This window comes from Motacilla alba, chromosome 17 (genome assembly GCF_015832195.1).
Source record: "Motacilla alba alba isolate MOTALB_02 chromosome 17, Motacilla_alba_V1.0_pri, whole genome shotgun sequence".
Classification (NCBI taxonomy): Eukaryota; Metazoa; Chordata; class Aves; order Passeriformes; family Motacillidae; genus Motacilla; species Motacilla alba.
This window is the reverse complement of record NC_052032.1, coordinates 9459251-9472442: the sequence shown is the minus strand read 5'-3', so window position 1 is coordinate 9472442 and position 13192 is coordinate 9459251. Positions and strand designations below refer to the sequence as shown.

The 13192-nt window shown below is 51.2% G+C and overlaps 1 protein-coding gene across 1 annotated transcript in view; it reads right to left on the bottom strand.

Moving 5' to 3' along the window:
- Positions 1-13192, bottom strand: part of LOC119709136 (DAB2 interacting protein) — a 129301-nt gene that overhangs the window by 31663 nt on the left and 84446 nt on the right. The window contains 2 exon segments of the mRNA XM_038156523.1: positions 2017-2115; positions 7231-7384. Coding sequence (XP_038012451.1) covers positions 2017-2115; positions 7231-7384 — 253 coding nt within the window.

Below are 13192 nucleotides of genomic sequence, written 5' to 3'. Positions count from 1 at the left end.
GGAAATACTGGCTCTCAAGAATTTGCATAATAACACTACTTATGTTAATTTTCCAAAATATCATCGTGCTCTCCACGTCTGTTGGTGCCAATTAATATAAGGAACAAGGGAGATAAAACCCCTCCAAATCATAAATGCACCATTTCCCATTCCCTGCCAAGAGGGCCTCTGAAGAATCTGAAAGAACCTCCCTGGTCCTGAATGGTTTGTGCAAAGCAGGAGCTGTTCAGGTACCTCACAGCCTCCTCTTTTCAGCGGAGCTGCCTCACAGCAGCACTGAGCTCATGATACTTCCTGTAACACAGCAGCACAAAGGGACCTGAATGCACACCCAGGGATCATCACCTCATCCAGGTGGGATCCCACCACCAATGGCAGGGAAAAAACGGTAAAACCTCACCGTATTTTAGGGCAGAAGTCCAGAGCACCCAAGTTAAACACAGAGGAGTCATGGGAGAGGGCGTCCCATGGGAGAATCATGACAATTCAGAGACAGAAATCTGCCTTGGATATCCTTTAAGCAATAACAGAGCCAAGAATACTGTGGATCTTTCCGAGCTCCCTCGTGATGCTGACCTCATCCTGGAAGAACATCCAGGGGTATTTGCTGCAGGAGTGACTCCAAAGATAAAGCACTGGCAGCTGCACCACTGCTGGGATTCTGCAAACCCTGTTTTGTTTGGAAAGCCCTCACTGAAACACCAGCCATGGCTTACTCTGCTCAGCCCAGGAGTCTGGGCAGGAACAGTTCTGCTGGAAGTCCACAATGGGGTACTGTAGGTTCAGGAAGTACACACAGGAACTGCACAAGAACACTGAATTCCTGACAGAAATATCAAGCTGGATACTGAGAGTTTATTGTCTGTGAACTCAAACAAAGATGGAAAGTCAGCCATCACTTACTGCAGGTTTTGAGATGATGGAAACACTTCCAAATGGATTTCCACTCAACACTGCACCTTGAAGCCACAGTGGCATGCCCAGCCCCAGCTTGCATTCCCAGGAGTTCTCTCATGCTAGGTGTGACCACACAAACCTTACACAGCCCCCTCACGTCAGGATCCCCAGCAAAAGCCCTGGCAAAGTACTGGAGCAACTGAACTTCACTAGAGGAACGTGCTGCCAGAGGCAGCAGGCCACCTCTCCCCTCTCCCCTCCACTGCTCACACTCTGACATTACAGGAAATCTTTTATTCTGACATTTGGCACTGTGCTGGGAACAACAAACTCTGAGACTGAGGGCCCCTTCAGAACCCACCAGGCCTGGACTGAATTAGTGTGCACAGCCAGGAGTTCACAGGATCCCATCATTTGTGTCCTCTCTGACCAGCAGAAGAAGACTTGGTTGAGCTCATCAGCTGTGGAATCCTGCATTAATCCTGACCAATCTTTGCAGCCAACTCCAGCACAGCAGGGAAGAAGCAGCTGTAGGTTTTATTTTAGGATGTACTTCGTCTTAGTGGGCCATAAAAATGCATACTGGGTGTCCCTGTGTTCTAGTGAAGAGAAGGGTTTGCTCCTGTAAATCCCAGGAGAAGACTCTGCACCTCGACTGGCTGGAGAAGGGACAGCTACAATTCCACTGTCACCTCTGGAAAGGGACATCTGAGCTCCTCCATCACTAAAGCAGACTCTGTGTCAGGAGCTGACACGGGAACTCCTCAGACTGTTCAGCCTTGTGCCTGTGCTGGCAGCTAGCTGACATCTGTCCATGGCTCCTGGGAGGTGACAGGCCTATGGAAGTGGCCAGGCCCATCAGTAACAGCAGCACTGAAGATTTGTCAGGTCTGATCAATTCTCAGCAAGAGCTGAAGCAGCATGTGCTGAGAGAGGAAGGAATAACTGGCGCTCGTCTGTAAATATAATTATGGAAGAAAGCAATATGGAAAAAAGCTGACCCAGAGCTCCACTTCCTCACTCCAGTGACAATACACCCCCTGCTGCTCCATGCACTGGGCTACGAAATGTACTAAGGAGGAACTGAGCTAGGGCAGAGGCAGTTCCTCACAGCACTACCTTGTTGGGGTGCACGGCACGCCGCAGGTTCTCCATCCATTTATCTCGCTCCGCTGCCGAACGACACGAGAAGCATTTACTTCCTGATGAAGTCGTCACCTACAGGGAAAGGAACAGGATTATGTCTTGACCAGCACACTGCAGAGTGTGGTTGGGGAGAGAGGGGGGCTTAGGGAAGATGCTACTGGATTTTATTTTTTTTTAAGTGAACAGCTTTACCCAAGCATGAAGCAACAGCCCCTAAGGCTGGTGGAAAAACAGGACAACTCTGTATGTCACAGAAATAATCATGGAAGCAAACTCCAATTACTTTTCCTCTTCCACACCAGAAAACACTAGATAATGGGCCCCTTGCATGTGATGCTTTAAACCACCAAGTTCCACAACCGAGGGAGTGCAAATCCTCAGATGAACTAAAGGTAAGCTGGAACTCTGAGTGGTTACTTGGCATTCCTCCAGGCTCAGCCCAAAGCCTGTGACAGTAACAACCCATTCCTCGTTCCCAGCAGAACACTGGGCTCAAAAAGCCTGCTTTCCCACCTTCCCCCTTGGTGTCCTGTGGCTCCTGGAGCCCTTGCTGTGAAGATCCTGGGCACAGGTCTGTACAGCCCACTCCTGGCCATGGTACAGCAGGGCCCAGCCAGGGCACTCAGAGCTCACGGCACCCATCCCCAGCTGGGAGAACCAGGGGGGCTTCCCAACCTGGACATGGCTGGAAGTGCTGCTGAGCCCTCCTCTCACCTCTCATGCTTCCAGGTCAAGGGATTTCCTGCAGTATTTTTGTGACTTTCTCTGGCCATTGGGGTTCATAGCCAGAGTTTAAGAAACACACTCATAGCCACGACATTTCCAGTGGTGCAAGTGCCCCTTATTCCTCATCACATTCCTGCTATCCCAAGGAAACTCAATCCTGCTGAGCCCATGGAGCACCACTGTCTGGCAGCCCAGAATGACAGGCACCAAATTTCCTTCCTGTGCCCCCGTGTCAAACTTCCTTGGCATCAAAGCCAATAGCTCCCTGCGCCTGCTCCTCACACACTGACATTCCCCAACTCATGCTGGTCCTGACCACCAGGAACGTGGCTCCAGCTCTCTGGCCTTTGCATTTCTTTTGCCCAGCAATATTCACCACGTACAGCTCTGCTGGGAGGCTGAATGGACCTGGCTGGTTCTTTAAATAACTCCCCCTGAGCTTCATTTCCGCCAGTCTCAACCTGCAGAGTTATTTGTGAGTGCTTTATCATCTCCCAGTGTTTGTGTTTACACATTGTGCACTGGGTTATCAGCTTCTGGGAGACACAATCTCCTTTAATTTCATGTATCTCCCAGAAGCCCAACCTGTTCTTACAGCAGAGCTGGCACTCGCTAAGATTTGTCATTAGCAAACCTCAATGATAAGCTGAACACATCCCTTCCTTTGAACACAGACCAGGGCAGAATGAGAAGAGGCCTGTTCTGTCTTCACACAAAAACGCAAAGAATCTTCCAACCCTTGATATTCCAGAGGCTTTTTCCTTCAGACAGACATTCTCCCAGTCCTTGCACACTTTTATACTCTGTCTGTAAAATACATTCTGCTGAGCACAAGCTCTCCTGTAGTCTCAAGAACAGACTCCACACTAGCAGGCACAGCAGTGTGATCTTTCCAGCCTCCTTTCACTCTCCAGAGTATTTCCAGCTTCTTCAGAATCTCCCATGACAAACCCCCTGCCTCATCTCCTCTCCACTGCTGCTGAGGCTCCTGTTAACCTCCATCCCTGAGCCTTCCCACGCAGAGCTCTGCTGGCACACGGGACTGTCACTGTATTTTCTTGCCACGCGTAGGTAAACACACGCATTATCACGGCCAAATTCCTTATTCAATTTTAATCCAATTATAAATTAATCTTTAAAAACCTAAAAAACCTGAAACTGTCATACTGAAGTGAGAGAAGGGGAAAATGGTGTGTCAGATATGAAGTGTGTCTTGGTCTGATGGGAGCTCAAGATCACATCTACCATGTGTGACCAAAAATGTAATTTCCCCAGATTTGCAATCAGATCCCAGCTTTGAGTTCTGACTTAAATATCATATGGCATTAATGATCTTTATGAGATATTAATTAACTTTATAAAGAGAGTATTCTGGTCTCATCAAGATTTTGGATATGCTGGAATACTGTTAACGTACAGGACAAACTCAATTAATAAAACTCATTAATTCCTGAAATGCCACTTTCCCTATTCATTATCCCCAGTCCTTGGATGGACAATCTGTCCCGATAAAATCCTGTCTTTTAAGACAGTCCTGAGGCACAGGATGGCTTCACTTGAAGGCCCATGCGTGGAGTAACAGGGGATGATAGCTGAGCACTGAGGGTGCTTCACCCCCTGTCCAGAGGATTTTCCAAGCTCAGTCAGGGCTCAGCTGCACCCCTGGCCCCGCAGCCGCTCCAGGCACCCCAAGGGCCACGCGAGCAATGGCCAACGTTTGCACAGCTGGATCAAATTCAGTGCTGCTAAATTCAGCTCCACTAAATTCTCCCTTGCTGAGGCAAGGCCAGGATGAGGCAACAGGCTCAGCTGTATTGGAGCAACCACAGTTTGTCCTTCCCCCCGCTGTGTCCTGGGACGGCTCAGGCATGACTGTGCAAGGGGAGAAGCCTTTGGCTGCCAAGACCTAGGAGAGCCCCCAGCCCTAATGGCCCTGCCTGGCCCGGGACCCCAAAAACCAGGGCCAGGAACAGGCTCTGGGAGGCTGGGCTCTGAGCCTCTGCTGCTGGCTGAGATGCCCACTGTATATTCAGCACACGCAGCACGTGCAGTGGCACGGGATGATTTGCTGACTGAGGAGTCTTGCAAGGAGAAAGAAGATGATGCTGAGTAATTTAAAAAAAAAAAAAATCAATGAAGGAAACAAGTAAATACCGACTGCCAAGTACTCAGCAAGTGAGAAAAAAGCAAGTTTCAGGAAACTAAGTAAGCAGAAAAAGGCAAACGCAGCCTGTGGAAAAGCCCTGCCCTGGTGCTGACTGCGCTCCCTGGCAGAGCTGAGGGCGGCAGGGCCGAGCACGTCTTCATGCAGGGTGGTGGGGACAGAAGGGAGGAACGATTCCCTGCACCTTCATCCACCAGCTGCCTCCCAAGGAGCCACTTGGTTGTTTTCCACTGCAGATGGCTTTGGCACCTCTCGCTTTTGTCTCCGTCTGGGTGTGCTGCCAGTTCCTCTCGGAACCCGCTCTCCTCCATCTGCAGCCGTGTCAGATCTTCCTGGCCTGTTCCCCCAGGCTGCTGGGGGGAGGAGCTGTGTCAGGTGAGCACCGATGGCCCCCGGCCAGCTGGGGCTGGGAACAGCTCCCAGGCACCGTCCCTGCCCGGCCACCCCAGCGGCGGCAGAAGGTGAAGGACTGAGCAAGGCTGGCACTGCCCAGCAAAAGCTTCAGTTCCCAGCTGGAGACACCAGCCCCGCCTGTTCCCAACACATCTCCCGAGGGAGCAGCCCCACAACAGCCTCAAGGGGCAGGGATGAGGCACCACCACCATCTACAGCACCTTCCCCATCCACTGCACAGAAAACACCCCAGCTCCCCTCATCCCTGTGATCCTGGCAGGGCCTTCCCACCTGGCATTTCTTGGTCAGGGCTGCTTTCCCAGGACATCCCTGAGCTCCTTTGTGTCCCTCAATGGTACCCAAGTGCTGTGGGCTGTAGTCAGTGCCTGGCCCCCAGCTGGGATCCCAGGAGATCTGCAAACTCATTCCAGGGCTGACCTCACTCCCAGCTTCCAGAGGCTCTCAGCAGACACGGGACCCAGGCATTGACACAAAGTGCCACTTAGCTCTCACCTCGGTCCCTCCTGCTGGAGCTTGTTGGTGAGCAGCCACCAGTGACAAATCAATGTCCCTGTTGTTTCCTGGCATTCTTCCTCTCCTCTGCAGGGTTTGCAGAACAGCAATTAACACGTTCTTTTTTTTACAGTGTGACTTCTTTATCCAAATCACTTAACCCCAAAATTTTCGTCCTCCTTCCAAGTGCATGGCTTGTGTAACTTCCCTCTCACTCAACTTTCTACAAGTTCTGTTCATATCCCTTCCTCTCCTCTTGTAGGCCGAACAGAATTGGTAAACAACTCTTATATTATGGATGTCACATCTATTTTCCATCTAGCTTCATTTTACCTTTCTTGAGTGGAATGTAATAGAGGACACATAATTTACAGAACTGTTCCCCTTCTGACCCACTGCACTTGCTCAATTCCACAAAGAACAAACAGCAATGCAAAATTTATACTTCAGCCAACTACAGAGTTCACGTTTGAGGCTATTTGTTTGTAAGACTGTTTTCATGTTACCCACTTATATTTTAAGAAATAGATCTTTTAACTCATTTATTTCAAAATGTGCTGATTTCAGTAAAGAAAAAGGTCTGACTCCTCTTGAACGCTGACATGTGTTCTCATCCAGCACTGCCCCCCCCAAGGACAGCCTGCAGCCCCATCACCCCTACAGCACAATCCAAACACAGCCACACCATTGATCTGCTTCTCTGTGTCCAAGCACAAACAGGGGTTACCTGCTCTTCACAGGAACACAAATATCCACTGCCTTATTACTGTAAGAAATCCATTTCCAGTTCTGTACCCAGCCACTGCCATAGGCAATAATACTGTGCCATCCACAGTTCAGGACAAATGATTCCCAAGATATCCTGCACTGAACGATCCAGCTACAGCCTGGGTTGTACGTGTCCTACTCCCTCCTGCTAGCACAGACCTTACCACATGCCATAGCAGATGTCAAAGTAATCTGAAATGCTCACAGATTTTTCTATTTACCCAAACAAGGGAAGCTTCAGTTTTCTAGACAAAGTCCTCCACACTCCCACTGACAGCAGCAGGCTGGCTCTGTGACCACATGTAATGTCTCTGGGAACACTGAGTAGGGATTAGCACTTCCCAATATCTGTAGGAACATAAACTGTAGGGGCATAAACAAATTCATGCTCCGCTGATACACAGCCCTAAGCAGAGCAGCACCTGTGCCAGCAGCTCTGCTTTACAAGGAGCTCATTGCTCTGATTGTGTGGATATGATCCTCCTCGGAAAGATGGGAGCAATTTTGTGCCTCTGGAATGGTCTCTGTGCAGCAATTCTGAGCAGCAATGTTTGGTAACAGCCAGGCCCCAGATGCCAGCCCGCACCTGGCTCCCCAGGAACAGCCCCAGCACGGCTCCTTACCTCAAAGCAGTAGTCTTGTCCCAGGATGCTACTGTGGACTGGCTTGATGACCACTTCCTCCTCCATACTGAGATCCAGAGCCTCAACAGCACTACTGGGACTGAGCAGGGACTCGTGGGAGCGCGATTCCTTCAGCCTCGGCATTAGATGGGATCTGGAGGAGAAACGGCACGGTGTCAGAGGATGCTCCCCTTGCCAGAGAAACCTGTCAGCAACATCTGTTAGCAACAACTGCACAATATTCCTGGGAATGTTCTGTCATGAAATAACTGAGGGCCCTGAAGAACAAGGCCTGCTACGCTCTCCTCCCATTTGTAATTCCGTGACAGTCAGTATGAGCAGTAAAACAATTTTCCCCAACTCCAATGCAGTCAGGAGTCAATTCTTTAGAGGTTTGCACACTGTGGGGTGTCTGAACAACTGAATCAAACTCTAAATAGCCACCACACCTGCTGAGGGAGACTTCCCAGGTGTGGGGTGCTCCTAAACGAGGTTTCCCAGGTGTGGGGTGCTCCTAAACGAGGTTTCCCAGGTGTGGGGTGCTCCTAACGAGGTTTCCCAGGTGTGGGGTGCTCCTAAACGAGGTTTCCCAGGTGGGGTGCAGCAGTGTGGGTGCATTGGAGGCCAGCTGGCCGCAGCACCTGCTGCTCTCTCAGCAGCACCACCAGGTCTACAGCCCCTGGTGCTGAGCTCTGGTGGTGCCAGAACCTCACCCAAACGCCCACATCTGCATGTGCACTGTCACCAACAAGCCCTGCGCTGGCGAGCTCTCTCTTTCATTGTCACACACATCCTGGGATGGGGACAGTGTGGAAAACAAGGCTGTGATAGCCCTATTGATTGATCTAAATGCTCTGGAGCCCCACTGGCAGCATTTAGCAGCGGGGAGCCCACAGACAGTGAGCAGAGCACCATTTTTGAGACAGCCAATACAATCAATGGTGCTGTAACTCTTAAAGCAAAACCAGAGAGCTCAAGAGAAAAAAAAAAAAAGAAAGAAAGATAGTTAAGTACTCCCAGGGAAAACACAGCAAACCCATGAAGTGGCAAGGGAAAAAATAACTTGAGTGCAAAGGGAGCAGCTGCCTTCTCTATGGCCTGCACCACGTTCCTCTGCCAGAGCTCCAATCCCGGCAACTCTGACCTTTAAAACCTCTGGCAAGCACTTTGGGGGCTCCCAAAGAGACCAAGTGTCCCTGTCCACAAAGGGGGTGTGACGCCTTCTCCAAAGGCACGAAGGACAGCAATAAGGGGAGTTTGTGACATTCTCAGCATGGTCTTTCATGAGTCAAACAACAATGCTCCCAGTGTACTCCCAGCTTGCTCTGGTGTGTGCGTTGGGTTTTGTTGTTCTCCAGAATGAAGCTGACCAAAACAGAGAGAAATGTCAACAGTGCATGCAAAATTCATCGCTTCCAGTGAATCACACAGCAGGCTGGATCCAGCAAACAGCCCGAGGAGATTCTCAGATAAACGGCAGCAGCAGATAAACAGGTGCTCCTCTAGATTTGCCATTAAGATTCAGGCCGTGCATGAAGCCCCAGGTGATAACGGAACTGCCTGTGGCTCTTCCCTGCCTGAGCTGCTCCATGGACAGCTCTGAGTGCCAGGGCCACCTCCTCCCCAGGGACACCCAGCCTGGGGACACGCTGCCCAAGGGCTCTGGGACACCCAAGATGCTCCCTGCACCTACCAGGGCACCGGCCAGGACCAGCCACGGTGACACCAGTGAAACACCTGCACAACAGCCACCAGCACAGGCTCTCTGAGGGGACAACCTGCAGCTCCCAGGGCTGAAAGCCCTGCTGGGGTTGGCACAGTCCTGTGCTGGATCAGAAGCCCCAGGCTTCCAGCAAAGGCTCTCCATGCCATTAGCCATTCTCTCAGCTGCCCACTCACCCCACATCTCTGTGGCGAGTAAATTGATCTTTAAGAACCCAGCACAGTCATTTCCCAGTACTTTGTGGCAATTTTACACTATCTTCAGAGAAAAGGGTCCCTATCCTTTTCCTCTGGATGATACTGGAAATGAACTCTAATACAGGCACACAGATCAAGTTACCTCTGGATGCTGAGTGCAGAACTAATATCCAGCAGCTCAGGAACTGACAGTACAGACCTCTCACCCAGCCCAGATAAGCCCAGAATCAAGGCATTTCTGGTAAATCTTATTTCCATATTTTACAGATGAAATTAGAAAAGGTAAATAACCAAGCCGAGACTTGCATTCTTGTGTACACAAATATAAATACTGATAAAATAAACCACGACTCAGTACATCACTGAGTTGCATCGTCTCATGCTGGCCTAAGAATTTTTGTAAAAAATTAAAACAAAACAAGCCTACTTTTCATTAAAAATAATGCAGCTGGATGGCCCGGGTGGGAGTGCAGATGAGCTATTTGAAGGATCACCAAGGGAGAGTTTCTCAGGACATGCTACGCTCTCACCAGATTCAGCAAATGTGTGTTTATATCCCTGCACGCTCTGCTGAATGCCTCTGGGAATCCTAAAATGAAGGGGACTTTTTCAGGGAGGTTATTTTTTGGGTCCTTGCCTCAGCAGGACCTGCTCCCATGATGTCTCTCCCTCCCTCCTGGCTGCTGGGATCCAGCCCAGGTCAGCAGCAGACACATTTCTCACCAGATGCTGCTCTGTGCAGGGGGAGCGCTGCAGGTCTCAAACCAGCCCTTAAAACCCAGCATCTGTCTGTGTACCACGGGCTAAGTGGGGAGATGTCATTAATTAGAGCTGTTGGAAATCTCAGCAGCAGGGATGAGAATCTCTCTGCCAGGGCAGTCCTGGCAGGGCAGGATGAGCAGAGCCCCTCTCCCAGGGCTCTGTCCCACCCCCCTGCCTTCAAAGGGCACACGGTCCCTTCACTCTAATCCCTGTGCCAGGGCAGAGAGCGCTCGTGTCCCTCGGTGACACGGCATTGTGGCAGGAGCCCATTCACTGGAGAACATCTGCCAGTCCCCATCGCTGCTCCCACAGACTTCCCCTCATACCAACAGTGAGAGAATGGCACGAGCTGCTCTCCTGAGCCTGAGAGCAGCACCCACAGTGACAGGGACACCCGAGTCCCTGCAGACCTGTGCTGGCCATGAGCCCCCCAAACAGGCAAACGCTCCCGGAACACCATCTGCTGCCAGTGAACACACACTCCCAGCATGACAGGGTACTGTGTTCAGTCCATCCCCCTGCCCTCGCTGTGCTGCCTGTGGGGCTGTCCGATCTCTTGCTCCAGTAACTCGCTGTGTACTCCAGGTCCTGTCCTGGTTTGCGTCAGCTGATCCAATTCCAACCCCACACCTTTGTTTTAATACGCTGGCAAGGGCCAGCAGCCCAGAGCCATCTCACAACAGGAACCCTCTTTCCAAACAGCACATTCAGTTCTTTTTGCCAAGGGCCTTTTTTAAATCCCTTTTTACTTGCCTAAAGTTCAGTTGAAATGAAGGGGGAAGGAAAAAATCTCATAAAAGACCACATTAGTTCTAAAGAGAAATAACATTACTGCTACCGGCACTGACCTGGCGAGTCCTGCGGAGCAGCAGCCAGTCTCTGGTTATTAAAGAAAGAGCTCTGCTGCCCGAGAGCAATCAGAGAGGATTGTTGTGCTAAATAATAAAAGTCATAAAACATTACCATGTGAAGGGATGCATCCCCTCTGCCTGTGCCCTCCACAGCCACTTGAGTGTCACCAAATCCAACCAGGACCACGCGGACTGCAGGGAAGACTTGCAAAAACAAGGATGGAGAGGCAATCCATCCTCTCCTCACCCAACACCAGGGCTGGGTTTTGAGCAATGGAGGCAGCAAACAGCGCTGCAAAGAGGCAACTCTGTCAGTCCTCATTTCAGAGCCTCACCTGCCTGAAACCACCTGGCTGCTGCTCCTGTGGTTTTATGATGAAAACGTTCCTGATTATTTCTGAGAGACAGAAAGACAGAAACAAACAGAGAACCTGGTGGGTGGCTGCATAGGGATGGAGCAGACACAAAACACTGAAACAAAGCGGGGGGGAAATGAAGAGCCTTTCTTAAATCTCCTTCTGCTCTGAGAACATGAGCAGATTGCGGAATTCTGAAGGAAGTCCAAGCCCTAAGCTGAAGAAGTCCCATTGGCACCAGCTGCAGCTGTGCATGCTTCCCCAGTGTCAGAAGGATTTGATCTCCCAAACTATGTTTGACTCTGTGACACTCCTCCTGGCCAGGAAAGATTCCCTGTGTGCAGCTTTTTGAGGCTGACAGTTCTTTCCTGTGCCCAGCTGGGCTCAGGTTCTCTAGGGCAGCCCTGACGCCCTGCCCTGCACTCGCCCGCTGCCCAAGCACAGCAGAACAGCCCAGCACATCCACACGCAGCACAGACAGAATCTAAATCTGGCTCCAGCCCGGGGATTAGGGGTTTGTTATGACTGAGAACAAAGTGCACAACTCCAGTAAATTGATTTGCAACATCAGATGGGAGAAGGATTTTAGCAGTCGCAGATGGGAGTAAATCACCCACCGCGCTCTGCCAGCTCCACCCGGGAGCTCTGCCCGGTGCCACTGCCCCTCCTGAGCCTCACTCTGCCGGTTCACTCCGCAGGGCCCACTCTGCTCGGGTTTGCTGCCCGCTCTCCTCCACAGCAGCTCTCCCCGGGGCTCAGCTGTGCCTGGGTGACCCCCTCGCCGGGGCGACTTCCCACTGACCTCCCACCGCTGCTGGGAGTTCTCATCCCCTCCTCCCCCGTGCCTCATCCTGCTTCAATGTAACAAATAAATATGAAAGAGATGCTATGGGAATAACCACCGCCAACAGCACACAAGAGAACTCGCAGGCCTCCAGAAGATGAAGAATGTTTTTTTTTCCTGTAGAAGAGGACGTGGGGATGAAGTCTCAGCATGCAGCAGCACACCCTTCTCCATGTTCTGCTGCCCTGAACTTTCTGCTGCCGTTCCCCATACTCCAGCTGCTGATCTGTGCCTGGGAAACGCTGCTCAGCATGCCCAGGATGGGAACCTGGCGTTACAGGTTGCCCTCACTAATGCAACACCTTCCCTGAGCAACACAAAGGACATGTAATTAAACTTATTAATGCCTGCCCTTGTTTTCAGACTGTTCTCAGTTTCAACTGGCAGCAGGATTAATTACATTCAAAAGGACTCTGTCAGCTCATACCAGATTCCGAACGTTGTTTTTGCCAGAGCAAACCTGAAGGACGATTTTAACCTGTGACATTCATCTGAGCATGGGTATTTGTTTAAAAACGTGCCACTGCAAAGTTTGTCGGGGCAGCCCAGCACAGGACAACCAGCAAGGACACCGATGGCATTTGCGACGGGCAAGAGGAGAGGGCATCAGGAGCAGGATGCAAAAGGTGACCTGAATTTCAATCATCAAAAATATTTTCAAGGAGCCTCTTTCCCATAAGCAGAATGACATCAACATGACACTTTCAACAGAAATCAACATTAATGTTAAAAAACACTTTTATCACATCAGCTGAAACCAGCCTAAATAGTGCCAGATCTGGGGACATCGAATGCAAACAGCAGTGACAGATCCACCACTCCAATCTGGAGCCCGAGCCACAGCACCGCCCTGGGAACAAGTCATTCCCACAGCACCGGCCTCCGGAGCGAGCAGGGACCGTAGGGCCTCAACAAACACCTGGGGCACGGCCGTGGCAGCAGAAGCAAAACCGGGACGCAGGGACCGAGCCGGAGCCCCCTGCTCCCTGCCAGCACTCACGGGAGAACTCCCGGGGTGCTCCCAGCTGCACCCCAGAACCACCACCTTGCACGGGGGGAGCAGGGTGGGGATAAGGGGGTGATTTTTATCACCTAAATTTTGCGTAACATCAGTCTGGAGGCGGAATCTGGACAAGGCGGCAAAGGCGAGGCAGGATGTGTCCTCCTGGACCAACCACACGGAAATGGAGCCGCAAGGCCCATCTCCACAGCGCGGCTGCCGAGCCCGG